This window comes from Macrotis lagotis, chromosome X (assembly GCF_037893015.1).
Source record: "Macrotis lagotis isolate mMagLag1 chromosome X, bilby.v1.9.chrom.fasta, whole genome shotgun sequence".
NCBI lineage: Eukaryota > Metazoa > Chordata > Mammalia > Peramelemorphia > Peramelidae > Macrotis > Macrotis lagotis.
Window position 1 is genome coordinate 650,000,662 of NC_133666.1, and position 20,647 is coordinate 650,021,308.

At 49.7% G+C, this 20,647-nt stretch overlaps 1 protein-coding gene across 7 annotated transcripts in view; it reads right to left on the reverse strand.

Annotated features, from left to right (window-relative positions):
* Nucleotides 1–1,309: 1,309 nt before the first annotated feature.
* SSBP4 (single stranded DNA binding protein 4) overlaps nt 1,310–20,647 on the reverse strand; it is a 45,660-nt gene continuing 26,322 nt past the window's right edge. The window contains exons 5-18 of one of the 7 annotated variants that reach the window (XM_074204764.1): nt 18,628–18,708; nt 12,769–12,852; nt 11,760–11,819; nt 11,572–11,641; nt 10,768–10,838; nt 10,583–10,653; nt 10,258–10,303; nt 10,075–10,110; nt 9,797–9,851; nt 9,599–9,669; nt 9,379–9,457; nt 3,205–3,233; nt 2,687–2,911; nt 1,312–2,111 (exon numbers count right to left, since the gene is read on the reverse strand). In XM_074204764.1, the coding sequence (XP_074060865.1) occupies nt 2,714–2,911; nt 3,205–3,233; nt 9,379–9,457; nt 9,599–9,669; nt 9,797–9,851; nt 10,075–10,110; nt 10,258–10,303; nt 10,583–10,653; nt 10,768–10,838; nt 11,572–11,641; nt 11,760–11,819; nt 12,769–12,852; nt 18,628–18,708 (951 nt within the window). In that variant the 3' untranslated portion in view covers nt 1,312–2,111; nt 2,687–2,713. Of the gene's footprint in view, nt 2,112–2,686; nt 2,912–3,204; nt 3,234–9,378; nt 9,670–9,796; nt 9,852–10,074; nt 10,111–10,257; nt 10,304–10,582; nt 10,654–10,767; nt 10,839–11,571; nt 11,642–11,759; nt 11,820–12,768; nt 12,853–18,627; nt 18,709–20,647 lie in introns of all 7 variants that reach the window. The other 6 variants (XM_074204766.1, XM_074204767.1, XM_074204762.1 and 3 more) reach the window with 6 other exon arrangements.

The window sequence follows — 20,647 nt, forward strand, 5'->3', positions numbered from 1 at the left end:
CCTTTATCCCTTTCGGGTTCCCCTTCGCCCTAAACTGTGGCTTCTCTCTCACATGTTCCTTCTATCTTTGGGTGCTCACCAGACCCTGATTTTTTTTTACATTTGCAATCTCCCCTCCCCTCTGTCACCCCTCACAGAGTCACAGACCACTGAGTTGGGAGGGATCTCAGCAGCCCCTAAACCATTCCCTGCCACCCCCAGTCTCTCCTTGAAGAACTCAATGACGAGATGCCCACCCTCCCAAGGCAGCCCATTCTCCACAAGAAACCTTAGATGGCCTCCAGGAAACTTCCCCTCCCCCCTGCTTCTGGTCCTATCTTCTAGGTAGGACCACACAAAATAATAATAGGTAACATTTCTATGTCACCTACACATCTTAATCTGATTCACACAACAGTCCTGGGTGATGAAGGTGTCATTATTTCCTCCATATTACAGATAAGGAAACTGAGACAAAGAGGTGAAGTGATTCACCCTAGGTCATAGTTAGTGAGTGTCTGAGGTGGATTTGAACTCAGGTCTTCCAGACTCCACTGTGCCACCCGGAACAAAGCTCAGTTCTCTTCATCAGACCAACCCCTTTAAAGATTAGACCACTGCTCTCCGTCTTCACTACCTGCCACCCCCAGCCTTCTCTAGACTCCTCACTGAATTTCTTCTTTCCTTAGGGATCCTAATCTTGCCCTTCCTTGTTGCTGTCTCCTAGAGCTCTTTTCTCCTTTTAGGTCACTTCTTTTCCACCAATAAACTGGGCACATGGATCACGGTCTACTCCTCCACCATAATCCTGACCCTCCCTTTGAACACCCCAGTTTCCAATTTCCTCAAACCCCTCCTTTCCTGCAGCCTTCTATATTGTTTGCACAGAATGGTCATTCCTTAAATGCAGTAAAATATCTTACAGTAGGGTGTTAGGTTTAAAGTGCAGAAGACCAGAATTCAAATCCTGCCTCTGACACTTGCTAGCGGATACCTCCTGGACCTCAGTTTTCTTACCTGTAAAATGGGTGGGTGAGGGTGGGGCTGGATTTAAAGGCTTTAGGATGCTTTCCAACTCTAAATCAATGATCCAGTGTTTACCCTCCCCCCCCAAAAAAAACTGCCAACAGGATTTATATGGGTATCAGATGCCTGACTATGCAGGGCCACCTCCCCCCACCCAAAGTGGCTCACCTGCCCAGGATGCCCAGCCTTCATGGAGCTGGGGTGGGTACCACCTCCACTAGCCTGGACACTTGAGAAGGACACAGGAACCATGCAAAGGTTATGAAAAAAAAAATCCAATTCCCTTTATTGATGCAGATCCCCCGCCCTCCCCCCACCCCCTCCCATGGCTCCAGCTGGGCAGCCCTAGCAGTGGAGTTAGAATGTCCAATCCCACGGCCTGAGCCCCAGCTCTGGGGCCGCCAGCCCAGCAAGCAGACGGGGCCGGGGGTGCCCCAGCGGATGAAGGGCCGGACAGCTGGGGGAGTGGACTCCGGTCCATCTGTCTCTGAGGTCCTCGCGGTATAAAAGTAAAGTTGTTGGTGCATGAACGTCAGGCCTGCAGGCCCCCAACGGGCCCTGAGGAGTGGAGAGGGCAGCAGCCCTGGCTGGAAAGGGTCTGGCTGCTCTGCCTTCTCCCAAAACAGGGGCACTTCAGCAGAGGGTGGGCAGCCTCAGCCTTCCCCAGTGGTCAGAGTGGACCCAGGCTGAAGGGATGACCCAGCCCATTCCTCGTTCTGTCCAAATGTCCGAAGCAACCTCTGATACCTCCCACCACCCCCCCCCCGCCCCTTCCTCAGACCCAAAAGACCAACTGGGGTTGCCTTGACCTCAGGGAGGGGCAACTCATCGCCCCACCCCAGTCAGAGTTCAGGAGCAGCCCCATCCCCAGCTTGTCCAAAAGGCCACAAGGTTGGGGTGATGGGGGAGCCAGCCTCAGATGCCCAGATGCCAACACCCCAGTGGGTGCCCATGGGCAAGGTCTGAGAGGGCTGGGGAAAGGAGGTGTACAGGGGAGGAGAAGGGAAAGGAGGGTATCCGGTCCTTAAATACACAAGTTTACATGGGGGCCAGGGCTGAGGGGAGTGCTGTCCTCATCACACGCTCATGGTCAAGCTGGGTGAGTACTGTGGAGAAAACAGAAAGGCCAGGGTACAGGACTCAGTGACAGTTCCAAGGTGATGAGGCCCCCCCACCCCACCCCGGGGATCACAGGGATTCCCAGCTGGGAGGGACCTGAGAGCTCCCCCGGACCATCCCCTTCACTAGGAAGCTGTCAATCCTAAGTGATCCTTAAGAGCTCTCCCTCAGAGAGAGCCAGCTGCTCTCACTGAACCTGGAGTGCAGGAGCCACCCCGTTTTACAGAGGAAGCCGAAGCTCAGGGACCTTGTCCTAACTAGTGAGAGAGGACCCTGAGAGCCAGGTAACCTGACTCCCAAGTCCAGTGGTCATTCTTCTATCCTGCCTCTGCCTCTCTCCTTGCTCCAGCTCCTCCCACTCCCCTCCCCGGGGAAGGGGGTTCCAAACCTCCCGGGAGTTGGGCACCTGCTAGGGGGTGAGCACTAGTGCCTATGGGAGGGGGGCAGTGCCCAAGATGGGACACAGGAGGTGGGCAGTATCCATGGGCAGGGAGAGAGGAAGACCTGGGGACAGGGGAGGGGGTAGGGAGGAATAGGGGTTGCCCGAGGCCGGCCCTCCCACCTGGTGCCCCTCGGCCCGGCCCGGCGGTCACGGTCTTGCTCTGGCCCCCCGGCCACCGCGCTTGGGCCTGCCCGCGAGGCCCCTCCTGCCCGACGCGGGGGGAGGGTTGGCACGGTCGCTTACGCTTTCGCTCTGGAAGGGGTTGAGGAAGGTCCCGCCCATCTCGCCGTCGTCCCGTGGGGTGCCTGGGGGGTTGCTCATGCCGGCCATGTTGTTCGGAGAGTTCTGGGGGTGGGGGGATCCCCCCGGTCAGTGGGTCCCATCCCCATTCCCCACCCTGGGGCCCACCCAACCTTGGAGAGGGCAGAGAGAAGGGGATTCCAATGAGGGGAGATGATTGGGGGGGAGGGTCTATCCATCTAGCAAGGGACACTGGAGGGGAGTCCAGAGTGGGAAGGAAGGGGGCCAGGAGACCCCATGGGCCATTCTGAGTTCCTTCTTAGAGGGGAAGGGGTCATAAGGAAGGGGCAGAGGTCACAGGCATCGCCAGATCAGAAGCATCAGGGTACTTCCCTTACCTTGGACAACCCATCCATGTCACCTGAGCCTGTGCAGAAAAACAAGAGAGCTGGAGAGTGGCCGAGGTTGGGGTTGGGCGCTTAGGCTTCCGAGATTCACTACCAAGACCAGCCTCTCCCCACAACCAGCCTGGAGTCTGACCTCCCCACCTCCAGGCTCTCCCAACTAGCTCGCCCACTGGGTGGGAGCTACCAAGAGATGAATTTCAGTTTACATATAAGAAAACCTTCCCATCAACAACAACAATGCGCTGTCCCCAAATAGAATGTGCTAGAGATGTTAATGAGCTCCCGTTCTTGGCAGGGACTGAGCAAAGGCTAAGTAACCACTTGTCAAGGATGGACACTGGAAAAAAGTCATCAGGCCACCTTAGAGTTTGTGATAGAGAAGGTGGGGTTAACTGCCTTGTCCCCTCTATGGTGGGAATGTGGAGATTGCAAAGATCAGAGAAAATCGAGGTCGAATCCTTTAAGATTCTGCTGGGATAATGAACCCCAAAAGGATGGGAGTGTAATCTGAAGGCAAACAAATGCTTCTGAGGAGGAAGGAAAAACAGAGTCTCTCAAGAGAATGCTATAGAGGGGCCTGGTCATCACTAATCAACGGCAAAAGGCACAAGTGGGAGGAAGGAAAGGTAGTTAATGATGACTGGATATGAGAGCACGGTGAAGCCCACAGAACAAAGTCAGAATGATGCAGGACAACAAAAGGCATTTGAAAAAGCTACATTGGGGAAAGAAGAAAGTCAAAGGGGATTCTAAATTTAGAGGCCATTGAGTTCACCACCTCATTTGACAGGGGAAACTGAGGCACAGACTAGCTAAGAATTGTGAAGAATTTAAACAATTCACTGATGTTCATCTCTATATGAGCTCAATTGGAGTTTTCTTGGCAGAGATACTGGAGGGATTTGCCATTTCCTCCTCCAGTTCACTCGACAGATGAGGAAACTGAGGCAGAGTGAAACTACTTGTCCAGGGTCACACAGCTAATATCTGAGGCCAGATTTAAACTTAAGTCTTCCTGATACCAGGTCCAGCACACTGTCCACTGAGCCACCTGTTTCCTAGACAGAAAGAACTAAAGTGACTTGCCCAAGGTCACATAGCTAATAAGGGTTTGAGGCCACATTTGAACTCAGGTCTTCCTAACAATGCAGCTGGGTGGTGCAGTGGATAGCGTGCCATATCTGGAGTTGGGAATACTCCTCTTCCTGAGTTCAAATCTGAACTCAGACCCTTCCTAGCTGTGTGACCTTAGGTAAATCACTTTACCCTGTTTGCCTCAGTTTACTCATCTGTCAAGTGAGTGAGAGAAGGAAATGGCAAACCACCCCAGTATCTTTGCTCCCCCCCAAAAAAACCCAGATGGGGTCATGAAGAATCAGATACAATTGGAAACAATGGAACAACACCCCCCCCCCCCAAAGCCACCTGTCTTCTGAATATCGCTATGTCTGTTCAGGGTATCGCCATCTGCCAGTCACTCAGGATTGGTGTCCTTGGAGTCATTCTCAGCTCTTTCCTCTCCCTCCTTTCCCACAAGCAGTCATCACCAATCTTCCTCTGCCACTGAACTCCTCAGCAACATTAGCTTGGAAAGAACTGGATTCAAATCCTGCCCATCATTTATTAGCTTAATCGACCTGGACAAATCCACTTACCTCTCTTTGCCTCAGTTTCTACCTCTGCAACATGAGGGAGGTTGAAACAGATGGATTTTAAGGTCACTCAGTGATAAGTCGACAAGCATTTATTAAGTCCCTACAGCATACTGGGACTGCACTTAAGTATCTACTTTATGCTAATGACCACATTTATTAAGCCCCTACTGCATGCTGAGGACCCTTGCTAAGCAAAAAGACAATCTCTCAAGGAGCTCTCATTCTAAAGGGGGAGATAACATGCAAACAGTTGTGTACAAATGAGCTAGAAACAGGATAAACTGGAAATACTTCTAGTGAAAACACATTAGCATTAAGGAGGGATGAATAAAGGCTTCTTTTAGCAAGAGGGATGTTAAGTGGACTGAAGCATCCTGTCTCTTTCTTTTGCATACAGCCCACCATCTACATAGCTTTTAGTCAAAGAGAGCTTCCTAAAAACCTTGTCCCAGCCTGGTGAAGCCCTCTTGCCTCAAACACAAAACACCCAACTCCCCTCTCTGGCATTTTAAAGCCTTCCATGGTCTGGCTCCCTTCAGTCTCCAGATTTATTACCTTTTACTCCCTTCCAAGAGATCTACAGCCAAACTGGCCAGTGCTTGGTCCTCCTTAGCCACACTGCATGTCCCATTCTTATTATTCCTGTGCCCAGGCTATCCTACCTGTCAAACTCATCTCCTCCTCCGAGAACCCTGAGTCTCCTCTGAGACTTAAGTCCCACTTTCCCTTATGCTGAGAACTCCTTGGCAGGAGTGGGGACTGTTTTCTGCTTTTCTTTATATCCCCAGGACTTAGTGAAAAGTAGGCACTTTAAAAAAAATATTTTTTAAATTTATTTAGTAAAAATAGTCAATTCTTGTTCCAGAATTTCTCTACTAAGAAGAATTACTTTCTGAGGGACAAGACAAAATCCAAAAGGTTGGTAGGGATCCAGCCAGAACACCTAGCTACTTTAAATGAATATAATTCAGCAGGCCCTACTTTTGAGGAGGGAAGAAGGGCTCGAAAAGAGGCAGGCAAGACCACTGAGTAACTACCATTGTTCTCTCTCTCTCTCTCTCTCTGAAAGGTGGAAAGAATGGAGAAAAGCCACAAGCCTGGAGACAGGCAAAAGTTCTGATTTTCCAAAAAGGGAAGAAAAGGGTAAAATCTGAACACTCTTCAAGTAAAGGCCAGCCTAATGTAACTTTGACTAACCTCATGTCCTTTGTCTTGGGGTTAGGAGTTCAGATTGTACAGTTTTCGCTTTCTGGATTTTTAGTTAAACTTCTCCTATCCTCCTTGTGGAAGAGATGAAGAGGGGCAGACAGGATTATGGTGGTAAGGTCTTGATACAAAATTGGCAAAATAACCAGACCCCAAAATATAAGAATTAACCAGGGAATGTAAACCAGGAAGGAAGTCTCTAGTCAAATGCCTCAGGGATCTGGGCCTCAGCCTAATGTTATTCAACAAGACCCAGATGGCATGTCAAATTGGATAAAATTGCTCTTTTCTTCCTTTCTCTCTCTCTCTCTTTTCTCTCTCTGGAGGGGTTGTTTGGTCATTTCAGTTGTGTCCTACTCTTCCTGACCCGATCTGGGGTTTTCTTGGCAAAGATACTGGAGTGGTTTGTCATTTCCTTCTCCAGCTCATTTTACAGATGAGTAAACTGAGGCAGAGAGGGTTAAGTGACTTATTCAGAGTCAAGACAGTTAGTGTCCATGGCTGGATTTGAACTCAAGTCTTCTTCAATCCAGTCCCAGTGATCTCAGGAAACACAAAAGATCTCAATGGGCACTGATGTACAGGAGAATTTAGACCAAAGGGGCCTAGATTCAAATCCTGACTGGTATTATTTAAACTTCTGGTTTCCATTTCCTCTGTAAAATAAGTGGGATTATCTTTAAGATTCCCTCCCCAGGTCTAGGCCAATACAAACCAATCTGTAGTCAAGGATAAATGTATAATTTCTTACTTGGGTTCAAAAAAATAAAGCCCACAAACTGTCAATCAAGAAACATATATTAAGCACCAACTGTATTCCAATTGTATCAGTGATCTGAGTCTTTACTGAACCACAAGGTCAGCATAAGTCAACCAATTTCTTATCTAAGTAGCCAAAAGAGCCAAATCAATCTCAGGTTGCCTTAGTGGCCAAAATTGGGGAAATGAAGGCTGTGCCACTGTCCTCTCCCATCAGACCTGACCTGGTGTATTGTGCTGAGACCGGCATTTAGGAAAGACAGTGAACCGGAGCTAGGTCCGGACGGTGCCAGGAGGAGGAAACGAGGAGGACGATTCACTTGACTACCGGAGGATGTAGGAATGGGGCCAGGAGCACGGTGTTCTGTTGGCAGGACGGGCGAGAACAGTCTTCAAAGTGGTTCAAGGGGCTCTCTCATGTGGAAGAGGAACTGGCCTGGTTCAACTGGGCCCCGAGGGCAAAAGCAGGGATTATTTGGGGAAGGGACAGAGGAGCAAGAATTCAACTCAGGGGCGGCTAGGTGGCGCTTTCTTGGAGTCAGGAGTTACCTGGGTTCAAATCTGGTCTCAGACACTTAATAATTACCTAGCTGTGTGGCCTTGGGCAAGCCACTTAACTCCATTTGCCTTGCAAAAACCTAAAAAAAAAATCCCCTCCTTTAAGCTCTGCATAGTTAATTCAGAGGATGGTCATCTCCCCTTTGCCACTGGCCTTCAGGTAGAGGCCAGGGAACCCCCAGTCCAGTTTAGACAGTCTTTGAGGGGATTCTCTGCCTGGCCCCCACCCAAGGGCTCTATAAAACTGTGATGGGGGAAAAAAAAACTTATTGGTTTTCACTTATCTCTAGCCAAAATGTAGAATTACTAAAAGTTTTCAAACTTAGTTCTGACAAGGGGACTGCCCGGAGGGTCCAGGATACAAAAAGGTTAAGATTCTAAAAGATTAGACTAACCTCTTCATTTTACAGAAAAACCAAGGAGGGTAAATGACTTGGGAACAATCTAGGCAGTAAGGGAAAAAGCTAAGATTTAAACCAAGGCCCGCAAACTGCAATCCAGTCTTTTCCCCCTTCATCATTGGGCACTCCCCCCCCTCATGTTGGGCACTCCCCATCCTAAAATGCAGGCCTGCTCCTGTCCCACCATGGTTCTGACCCCTTTGGGGGCTTCCCACGATCCCAAGGCAAAGTCCAAAATAACTCACCAGGCAAGTGAACTAGGCCCAAGCTCCACTACTTCCTCCCCACTTCCTCCTTCCCATAACCAACTCATCTCTACCCACAGGCTTTTCTTTACTTGCGTCATTGGTTTGACCTATATTTTTTCAACTAATGTAAATTTTACTTAAACTTCAAATCCCATCTCTTCTATGAAATCTTCCCTAATTTCCCAAAGTCTCTCATGAAGCCTGGCCCTTTCAAGCCAGGAAGACCTGGGATGTCAGAGCTTGGGAGGGCTCTTAGAACACAGAATGTCAGAACTGGGAAGGTCCTTAGAATACAGGATATCAGAGCTAGGAGGGTCCCTAGAACATAGGATGTTAGTGTTGGGAAGGTCCTTAGAACATGGGATATTAGAGCTGGGTGAGTCTTAGGACATAGAATGTCAAAGCTGGGAGGGTCCTTAGATGCAGAATGTCAGAAGTGGGAGGGTCCTTGCAACAGGGAATGTCAGAGCTGGGAAGGCCCTTAGAACACAGGCTGTTAGGGCTGAGAGGGACTTGAGAAAAACCCAATTCCTTGTTTTAAAGATCATCACACTGAAACCTAGAGAGGGAGGGAAAAGGTCACAGAGCAAGTCAGTGACACAACCAACTTGTCCAGACTCCGGGTCTAGTTTCTTCCTCTAAGTTCTCTTTGGAGAACTCTTATCTAAACCAAAGTTCTCAAATTCTCCTTATATATACTTTTTAAGCTGGGGGCACGGTCTGCCTCCCTGTTGGTACCCACCGCCCAGGGTGGGGGCAATTCCTCTCTCCCCACTCATTCCCACAGAGGAGCCGAGCCACGAGCCCAATCTACTACAATGAAATCCCAGTTCAATAGTAGTTCAAACTTATTTTTGTGGTGATCAAACATGACCACTAGAGGGAACTCGTCACCCACAGTACGGACTTCAGAACCTTGGCCTTTGGGAAGAGAAGAGAAGGGCTGAGGGAAGTGGGAAAGTCAGTGGCCTTCAGGAGAGGACCAGAGCATCATGAAATGTTAAAGATAAGAGGGTCTTTAGAACCCAGAATGTCAGAGCTGGGAGGATCCCTAGAACCCAGAATGTCAAGATCTGGGAAAATTCTTAGAAACCAGAATGTCAGATCTGGGAGGATTCTTAGAACATAGAATGTCAGAGCTGGAAAGACCCTTAAATCATGCATGAAATGTGAAAGGTAAGAGGGCCCTTAGAACACAAAATGTCATAGCCGGGAGGGCACCTGGAATACTCAATGTCAGATCGGAGGACTCACAGAACATGTCAGAGCTGGGAGGACCCTTAAGACACAGAATGACATCAAAACATGAAACACAGAATGTTACAGACAGTCACGTACCTAATGAGCCGTTCATGTGGTGTGGCTCCATAGCCCCCATTGCTGCCATGGGACCCTCAGGTCCGGGGCCCATTGGGAACTGTAGAGAAAGGTGAGTCAGTATGGGTGGGTGGTGGGGAACAGAGGACAGTGTTGGAGGAGGGGACTCAGTTATGGTATTGGAATAGCAGAGGCTGGGGATGGGGCTCTGAGAAGGGGCTGTTGGGGGGAGATCACTCACGTTGGGCCTGTTGCTGCCTGGCCCAATGGGGTTCATCATGGTATACATGCTCTCACTGGAATTAGTTGAGTCTGGAAGTTGGGGAAAGTGAGTGAGGATCCTCTTCCTCTGTTTCCCTCCTCTCTCCTACAAAATCCCCTCCTCACTGCAAGACTCCCACCTGCCCCTCCCAAGCCCCAGAGGGAACAATCTACTTACCTCCAGGACTAGGCATGATGGGAGTTCCAGGGGGACCACCTCCTCCTGGGGGACCCTGTGGACATAGGAAAGGTGAGGGTGAAGAGCCTGAACAGTCTCATAGCTTGCCCTAATCAATAACTGACCTCATCTTAATTTCCCGCCTCATCTTAACCTCTGACCCAAGACCTCCCTCAGACCTTGACCCATTCTGGCCTCTGATCCCTTGACCAGTCCTGTGACTTCACCCTCACCTTTGACCCTTGCCCACCCAGTGAAGCCAGGGGGCAGAGACTCACCGCATAGTTGCCTGGGGAGGAGGAGGAATACGCTATCTGGGGGAAGGGGGGAAATAGGAGTCAGCTCTGTATGAGGGGATCCTGGGGGGCTGCCAGGGGAGGAGTCTGTGAACAACCCCCCCCAACCAGGGAGGGTCTGTCCCACTTAGCCCATGCTCCCCTCACCCCTTGCCAGAGACTCACTGAGTTGGCGCTGGGGTTAGGCCACGGCCCCCGTCCTCCTGGACCCCTGGAACAAACAGGGGTGGGTCAGCCTGAGGGGGTACAACCTGGGAGCTGTGCCTGGGCATCAGTGGCAATGGTACAAACACATGCATGTTCCTGTATGAGCATGCACATAGGCACCCACGGGACACGCAGGCACAGGACACCCATATACACACTTCTATAAACAGGACGGGCATACCTGCAAGCACACACATGCAAGCCTAAACACACACAGCCAGGACATGGGTGAGGACACACAGGAGGTGGGGGGGAAGGGGAGGGGTGGCTCCAGCTTCCTTACATGTTCATCCCTGGCATGCCAGGGCCACTGGCAAGAGCATTGGGGGGAGGCCTCATCCCGCTGCCGTAATTCTGGAAGAAATGAGACAAATTGAGCCCATGAGGTTGGGCTGAGCTTGGCTAGTAAGGGAGACCCAGGCCCCTGAAACCCCTCCCCCACCCACAAAGGCCCAGCCCCCTCCTCACCTGAGGCCCCATCCCTGCCATGCCCCTGGGTGGATTCATCCTCTGCATTGGGCCCCCCATGCTTGGATGGCCTGTGAGAAGGAGAGAGGTCTGGTGGGTCCCAAGGTTATTGTCTACAGATACCCCAGAATGCCCAGCCAGAAGGGGAGATTAGAGTGTGGTCTGTTGACTGTGATTCAGGTTATGAGTGAAGGTTCTAGATCAGAGCAGATCCAAAGAGGAAATGATAGCAGCCAGCAGGACTAGGGGTCCATTCGGGGAACAACTTCTAGACCTGGGGGTTACTTCCATCACATCCCCTGTCTACAGGCACGGCTTTCCTAACACCACACCTGGCTCTCATCTCCTGTTCTAGATCACCCCTTCTCCCCAATCCTTCTCCCCAGAAGCCCCCCGCCCCCCTCCAGTTCTTAGCCTTCCATTGAGCCAAGAACCCAATTCTTCTCTCCTTCCCACCCTTCAATCAGCTACCAAGGGGATTTTCCTAAAGCACAGGTCTTGGAGACACTTCAGATCTCACCTTTTAAAGGAGGCCTTTCCCACAAACTCTGTAAGAACTTTGCTGTTACTTATCGTTGTGTCCCGAATCAGACTGGGGGCTCCCCAAGGGCAAAAACTCTTTTTGCCTTTCTATGTTTAGCACAGTGTCTGGTATCCTGTAAGTGCTAAATAATTGCTGAAGCACGAGACTCCCTGCCAATCCCAGATCTTTGTCCTATCTTTTAGAGCTGTGGCAGTAGAGGGTTCCAGGGGTGGGGTCCAGAAGGAAGGAGGGGCTCCTGGGTCTCTGGCTGTGCTACTCACCCTGAGCCCTCGTGGATGGGTCCATGGCGTTGGGCAGCAGTGGCTGGGAGCCCGGGACTCCCACAGGTGGCTACAAGGGAATGCCATAGATGAGGCCCAAGGACAAGAGAGTCCAGGCCCCCTCCCCAGTCTAGCCTTTGCTCTTCCCAAGTCAGAACCCTGGGCAGGGGAGGCTCAGCGAGGCTCACCTGGCTTGGCATTCGGAGGGATGGCCGGGGGCCTCCTGGGTACCGAGGGGACATGAAGGGCTGCAAGAAACGAGGCAGATCCTTTGGGTCGGCGGCAAGAGGAGGTCCTGGTGCATCAATAACTCTGGGGGGAGCCTGGCCCATTCCCCATTTCCAACCCCAAGGGGCTCCCTCCCCACTGTCCCCATCCCTGCCTGGCAGCTTCCTCCCTGTCTGTGTGGAAGGAGCTGGGGTCAGAACTGCGGCCAGGCTATGGCTTGGGTTCCTCGGGGAGGTCAAGACTCCTGGCTTCTCTCCTCCCATTGCCCCATCAGGTCTAGTATAGGACTGACCAGATTTAAGACTGGGGCACTCAGGGACAGGAGTTGGGGTGAGGGTGGAGAGGACAAAGGGGACCCTCTCTCAATAGAGAGCATAAATTACTACAGCAGCTAATCTATACAAGATACTGGAAAAGTCCTTTACACATCCATGTCGTTCAGGCCTCCCAGTACCCCTGGGAAGCAGGGCCCCCCGATACAGGAGGGCATATGGAGGCCTAAAGACATCAAAGGATTTGTCTGAGGTCGGGAAGTAAAGTGTCCTGGGCAGGATTTGAACTCGGGACTCCCTGAGTTGGAGCCTAGCTTCCTATGTATCGTACTGATGTGCTGCCTATCAGGATGATGAATGGGAAAGACAACTTGTGCTTGTAGACATGTATTTGTGTGTAAATATGTGAATGGGAAGCAAGGTGAGATATCTGGGAGGGCATATATAGACACATGTGCAATTTGGGAGGTCATGGATGGGGGAGTGAATACCAAAAGAAGCTGGAGGGAGCATCAGGGTGTGTGTGTGTGTGTGTATGTGTGTTTGTGGTGGACAGGGGTGGTGGAGGGGGCATGTGGCAGGAGGAGCTGAAGGAAGAGGGATTAGGAGGAGGAAGGCTAAAAGGAATGAATGTGAGAGGGGGCCACAGAGCAGCACAGGATGGGGGAGGCTCTCATAGAGTCACACAGGTCCTTACCTGACTGTGAGGGCCCATCATGGGGGCGTTGGGATTGTGTGTGGGGGGCTGGGCGTGTGGAGACGGCTGAGAGCCAGGAGGGCCCTTTGGGAAAAGCAGAACAGAGAGGGTTATGGTGCCAAGGCCAGAGGTGCCTGCCCCTGGGCCCTGGCAGACTGTTTGTGATGCCCACGTGTACCCTTATGAACTTCTGGGGCCTTTTGACAAAGGACCCCGGTAGGTCAGTCTTCTCCAACTGGGATTTAAATATTGTGGCAGCCAGGGGATGGGCAGTAGGGGGTGGTACACTCCCAGCACACACCATACCAAGCTGCCCTTCTGGGCCACTGGGCTCCAATTTCCCAGGGACTGAAGCAAGAGAAGCTAGGGAAAGGTTTGGAGTTAGGAAGGTGAGGGAAAGGGAAAGCTGCCTGGAGCCTGAGGCAGATGGTCCTTCTATGCCAGCCCCCTGCTTCCAAGGCCCCCAAAAGGCCAGCTCCTCTCCCAGGCCTGGGCCCAGCCCGGCCTCTTCTGACCTCCCTTACCCAGAGCCAATTCCTAGTCTCTTTCCTCAACCCCCCCCATCCCCTCCACCCAGAGCCCCATCCTGCCTCCACCCTCCCCCCCCTCCAGGCCCAGCCTGGGCCCCTCCCAGAAGGCCAAGCAGGGGATTAGCAGGGGAAGGAAGCCCCTTTCTGTTTCCCATTAGCACTAATTAAGAACAGATGAGTTTATAAGGCAGTTCCTGGTTGGGGGGGAGGAGGGGTAGTGAGCACACCATGAGATGGCAGGAGATCGGCACAACACCCTGCAGCCGCCTGCTCTCCTCTCTCTCTCCTCCCTTCTCTTACACACACACACACACACACACACACACACACACACACACACACACACACACACACACACACACACACACACAGCCTTCTTTTCTCTTTTCACACACACACAAAGTCCAATGCTTTTTCTATCTCTCCTCTCGTGTCCTTTTTCTGTCTCTCTCTCATACACACATCCATCTCCTTCTTCCTCCTTTCCTCACTCCTTTTCTTCCTTCTCTCTCTTTCACACACACACACACACACACAAAGTCAGTGCTCTTTTTCTCTCCTCTCTCTTGTGTTCTTTCTTTCTGTCTGTCTCTCCTCTCTCTCACACACATCCATCTCCTTCTCCCTCCTCACTCCTCACCCACTTCTCTCCTTTTTCTTCCTTCTCTTCTCTCTCTCACACACACATCCCATGTCTTCTTTTCTCTTTTTATACACACACATGCATAGCGCAATGCTTTTTCTCTCTCCTCTCTCTTGTGTCCTGTTTGTCTGCCTCTCTTCTCCCCTGTCTCTTTCTTCTCTGTGCCTGTCTCTTCTCTCTTGATCTCACTGTCTCTCTGCCACACACACACACACACACACACACACACACACACACACACACCTCTCTCTCTCTCTCTCTCTCTCTCTCCCCGAAACAAACTGTGGGGCTTCACAGACCAGTGAGCATACAACTTGCAGACACACTAAATGAAACCTTACACAAAACGTGAGGCCCACACGTGTACGAGCCCCCAGCCAGACAGTCCCCAGGCAGCCTCCACACCTCTCCTCCTCTGTTACACACACCCCCACACACCCAGATCCACACAGACCACCCCCAATGCATCCACCCCAACCAACCCCACACACACACATGGACCCCATCCCTTCACACATTCCATATGACTCTCTCTCATACAAATTCCCTGTGTGCCCACGCCTCTCTCCACCCTCGCTCACATACAAGCCAATCTCAGCTTTTTTGCTAACCTACACACACACACACACACACACACACACACACACACACACAAGCACCCAATGCTCTCCCCCTTCCCCACAATCCTCCCCTTGATTTCTCACCCCACCTCCCAAGGCTTCTTTTTCTCTCATTCATACACATGGACTTCCCTTCTTCAAACATACACGTGTCCCAGATCTCTCTCTCTTACAGATATACAGAAATACATCCATGCCCCTGCCCCCCACCAAATCCTCCCTTCCCCCTCACATCATGAATCTTATTCTCTTACACACATACACTCATCCACATGAATATATCATAGATCTATACACTACTCTAATACATATAGATCTGATGCCCTTTTCTCTGACTCTCCCACTCCCACACAAACTCAGGTATCTATCATCCATCTCTACACTCACACCCATCGATTCCATGTCTTCTTTTCTCTCAATCTCTCACACTCACAAATATATTATATAACTGCACACTCCTCTCACAGACACACAGATCCCACACCTTTTCTCTCTCACACAAACACACTCACACATAATATATATCTATAGGCTTCTGTCGTACACACGCAGATCCTATGCCTTCCTCTCTTTCTCTCTCTCTCTCTCTCTCTCTCTCACACACACACACACACACACACACACACAAACACACTCACCACTGCCTTTCAGAAGCACAGGCTCTCTGGGGCAGCTAGATGGTGCAGTGGATAGAGCACCAGCCCTGGAGTCAGGAGCGCCTAAGTTCAAATTGGACCTCACACACTAATTACCCAGCTATGCAATCTTGGGCAAGTCATTTAACCCCACTGCCTTGCCAAAAAAAGAAAGGGAAGGGTCTTCAGAGTATAACTCCCCCACTTCATCTTATGAACAAGACTTTTTTTACTTCCACATCCCTACCAAGAGCTCTGCCTTCTGCCTGCAGACTTGGCAGTACAATATAGCCCTTTCCATCTGGGGCTGGCTCTAATGGTTTAGGAAGCTTTTCTCAATGTCAAGTTTAACCCATTCTCTTGGTGACTTTCACACATAGTTCTCTGTCTTGCCCTCCCTTTCACATCTTTAGATACCTGAAGACAACTATCATGTTTCTCCTATGCCTTGTGATTTTCCAGGTAAAACATCCCCAGTTATTTCAATAGACTCTCATACTGTCATGGATTTGAGGCACTTCACCATGCTGATAGCCATCCTTTGGGTTTTCCTTCTCTGTCTTTCCTAAAATGTAGCATCCAGAATGTTACACAATATCTCTGAAGTGGCCTAACTGAGCTAGAATTCAGCAGGACTCTTAGATATCCTATCACTTAATGTAACTTCACTTGCAGTCCACAAGGACACCCAGATGTTCATCAAGCAAACTGCTGTCTATTATGGGGCTCAACTTGGAAACATGAAATTCATGGTTTGGGGGCGGCTAGGTGGCGCAGTAGATAAAGCTCCGTCCCTGGAGTCAAGAGTACCTGGGTTCAAATCTGGCCTCAGACACTTAAGAATTACCTAGCTGTGTGGTCTTGGGCAAGCCACTTAACCCCATTTGCCTTGCAAAAATTAAAAAAAGAAAAAAAAAAGGAAATTCATGGTTCAAATGCTGACTCCTAACAATAAGACCACTTAAGCTTTATGAATCCAAGTTGGGTTGTCTTATCTGTAAAATAGAAATCATGGGGAGTCAAATGTTCTGCAGTGTTTGAATAATGTCTGTGAATAGTTTGGCAATCTCTACGGTCACTGTCATCATGATTATTTTTAACCTCTACTTGAGAAGTTGATTTCTTGAACCAGTGTAAGACTTTACATTTATCTCTAATAATCTTACTCAAACTGGCTCAGTGTTCTGTCCTCTCCAGTTCTTTTGGACTCCAGGCTAATCTTTCAGTTCATCAGGGAGCCTTCCGGGCTGTCTGTCATCTACAGATTTGGTCAATGCCTCCTTAAACCAGGTCACTGACCAGAATGTAAAATAACCAGGAAAGCTGATGGTGATTCTTGGGTCACTTCCCATAGCTGCCTTCCTTTTTCTTAATTCTTCAAGACAACTGGGATTAAGTGACTTGCTCAAGATCACATAGCTAGTAAGTATCTGAGGTTGGATTTGAACTCAAGTCCTGACTCCTAACTCCAGGACCTACTCTATCCACTGTGCCACCTAGCTGTCCCAAGCAGCCTTCCATCTAAATTAATATTGAATTAGAATATCCAAGACCTACTGACCCAACCTCTGCCTCCCTGACACATCCATACCATCCTCTTGCCCCTCCTCCACACAAATCTCATTCACGAGATCCCACGCACATAATCCTCTCTCTCTCTCTCTCTCTCCCCCTCTCCCCTTTCTCAAACTCATGTCTGCCCTCTCTCCTCCTCACCCATAGATCCCTGTCAGTTACCACCAACAGATTTCTTGCTTTCTCATACAGATCTCATGCCTTTTTCACATACAAAGGGACTTTATATCCTCCTCTCCCCTACTTCACACACACACACACACACACACACACACACACACACACACACACACACACAGAGTACTTTCTTCTTTATCCCTCTCAGACACAGGTCCCTCCCCTCCCATACCTCTCTCATACCACAGCTCTCCCTCCCTCTCCCTCTCTCTCCCTCCCTTTCTCTTCTCCTCTCTCTCTCTCTCTCTCTCTCTCTCTCTCTCTCTCTCTCTCTCTCTCTCTCTCTCACACACACACACACACACACACACACCTATTTCCCCACCCCAAGGCCCTCTTGCCTCTTGTTCTCACACACAAAGCCCTTGCATCTTTTTCTATTCCTTCTCACATACACAGACCTCATGTTTCTCTCTCTGTCTCTTTTCTCTTGCTCCTAGATTCCACACACTTTCTCCTACCTCCCTTCTCAATCTCAAACCCCATATCCCTCCTGGCTCACCCACTGAGACCCTTACCCTCCAAATCTCTCTCTCAGAACCCACGCCCTCCCCTCTCCTTTTCACCCAGACCACACAATCTCAGAACCTCTAAAAGCCCCTCTGCCCTCAGCCTGCCCCAGGCTCTCAAACACAGAGACCTCAGCCCTTTAGATCACATAGACGCCATTCCCACCCTCTCTAGTCCTCTGGATCAGCCCAACACCTCTCCTCCACACACAAACCCCACACCCCCATCTTACAGACAGACCTCCCTCCTTCCTGCCTCTCCCTCCCTCCCCCCATACATACAGACTCATGCCTATTTCTTTCTCTCTCCCACACACACAGACCCCATGCCTCTCGTTCACATCCAAGTCTAGAGACCCCATGCTGCTTTCTCTCTTACAAACATACAGACCCCAAAGCCACAAAGACCTCCAGGCCTCTCTCTCCCACAGATCCTCCCTCCCCCTCCTACACACAGATGCCCCCCCTCCACACCACAGACTGACTCCCCCCTCTTAGTTCTTTTTACCAACACATACTCGCACACCCACACTCTGCCTCTCTTTCTCTCTCACCGACAGGCTGTACCTCTCTTCTATATACAAGCCTCTCCTATGGCGGGTCACATCATTCTTTTCTTTCTCTTACACAAACACATGGCCTTGACTCCACGCTGCTCTGACTCATACACAGGTAGACCCTACACCCCTCTTTCCCTCTCTTCCCCTTTCCCTCTCTCTTCTCTCTCCTTCTATCTTCTTCCTCCTCTCGCTCCTCTTTCTTTATCTCTGTCTTCTCCCTCTTCTCTTGCCCTCCCTCCCTCTCCCTTTCTCTTCTCTCTTCTTTTTCCCACCTCCCCCTTTTCTTCTCCCTGCTCTTTTTCTTTTCTCTCCTCTTTCTTTCTGTCTTCTTCCTCCTTTCTTCTTCCCCTCACTTTCCCTCTCTTTCTGCCTCTCCCTTCCTCTCTCAAAGAGATTCACTCATCTGCTCTCCCACACAGACACACAAACATCCCAAAGACAACTATCCCATGTCTACATACATGCAGGGCCCCACACAGCCCTATGCAATGAAAAAAAGTTTTAATCTTCATCCTCCCCACAGCCCTGCCTTATCCTCAAGGTTGCAGCTGCCAAAGGACAGGATGGGCCCCCCAGAACTGCTCCCCAGAAGACAGCCCTATTGTGGTACCTGAAAGAAGCCAGCTGGCATAGGCATCCCATCACTGGGAGCCATGCCACCCATCACCGGGCTGGGTGCTGCGGCTGCACTCTGAAAAGCAGAAAGAAAAGGATCAGTCAAAAGTCTACCATAATGGGGTCCAAGCAGCCTCATTCCCAACCCTAACCCTTCTGGTCCCTACTGTCCCAGCCTTGGGAGGAAGGTACAGTATATAGAAAGAACACTGTATTTGATGTCAAAGGACATGGGTTCAAATCCTGTCCTCTATCACTTACTACATTGGGATGTTAGGCAAGTTACTTCTCTGGAGCTGTTTCATCTCCAATAAAATGAAAGGGTGATCTAGACCCATAATCCTACATATGTTGTGTGGGTAGGTAAGCCGAGACTTGGTGGGCTGCTGTTCTGACATCTGTGCCTCAGTTCCCACCCTATAAATAGGGAAATCATTGATCTCTCAACTCTGACATCCTTTGTTCTAAGGGCCCTCCTAGTCCTGAGATCCCATGTTCTTTTTTTTTCTTTTCTTTTTGCAAGGCAATGGGGTTAAATGACTTGCCCAAGGTTACATAGCTAGGCAATTTTTAAGTATCTGAGACTGGATCTGAACTCAGGTCCTCTTGACTCCAAGACCAGTGCTCTATTCACTGCGAGATTCCATGTTCTAAGGGCCCTCCCAGCTCAGATATTCTGAAGTTCCTTCTAGCCTAAATTCTAAAATTCTCTAATTAAGAGAATTATGAGATCTTTGACTTTGCACAACAGATAAGTCATCCTGGAGCCCAGAAGGAAAAGACTCTTGCCCTAGATCACAAAGAGAATACATAATATACAGTGGGCTCTCCCACGTCATCTTGACCCTAGTCCAGGAGTCCTTGGCCTTATGGATATGTTGGACCCCTTGGTCCCCTATGGAGGGGACCATTTGCAGAATCATGTTTTGAAATGAATAAAAGACATGAGTACAAGGGAATCTAAAGGTTCCTAAAGATAAAGATGACATCTTTTTCCCCATCCAAGATGACAACCAGGTAGATCTCCAGTTAAGAATCCTGGCCTGGGGGCAGCTAAGTGGAGCAGTGGATAGAGCATCAGCCCTGGAGTCAGGAGGACCTGACTTCAAATCCAGCCTCAGACACTTAATAATTGCTTAGTTGTGTGACCTTGGGCAAGTTACTTAACCCCATTGCCTTAAATTAAAAAAAAAAGACCCTTTGTACTTCTTAAAAAAAAAAAAAGAATCCTGGCCCAGGCCAATTCAATTACATAAAGTGCTAAGTGTTGAGAAAGAGACAAAATTGTGCTAAGGGGCCTTTCATTTGCATGAACTGATGCTGAGTGAGATGAGCAGAACCAGAAAAACATTGTACACCCTAACAGCAAAATGGGGGGTGATGATCAACCCTGATGGACTTGCTCATTCCTTCAGTGCAATAACCAGGGACAATTTTGGGCTGTCTGCAATGGAGAATACTATCTGTATCCAGAGAAAGAATTATGGACTTTGAACAAAGACCAAAGACTATAACCTTCAAATTAGGGGGAGAAAAGCATTATATTATTATGTAATTTTACTATCCCATACTTTATTTTTCTTCCTTAAGGATATGATTTCTCTGTCATCACATTCAGCTGAGATCAATGTATAATATAGGACCAATGTAAACACTAACAGAATGCCTTCTGTGGGGGTGGGAAGCAAGAATGGGGGAAAAATTATAAAACTCAAAATAAATAAAATTTTTCTTAGAGGGTGGCTAGGTGGCATAGTGGATAGGGCACCAGCCCTGGAGTCAGGAGTACCTGAGTTCAAATCTCACCTCAGACACTTAATAATTACCTAGCTGTGTGGTCTTGGGCAAGCCACTTAACCCCATTTGCCTTGCAAAAACCTAAAAGAAAAGGGGGGGGGGCCTTTCAGCCTGCCATCCTACTTAACTCCTCCCTACTCATCCCTCTCCAAACCTTCCTCCTCTTTCTCCCCCCCATCCTTCCATGAAGCCTTTCCCAACTCATGAGTGTAGGAATT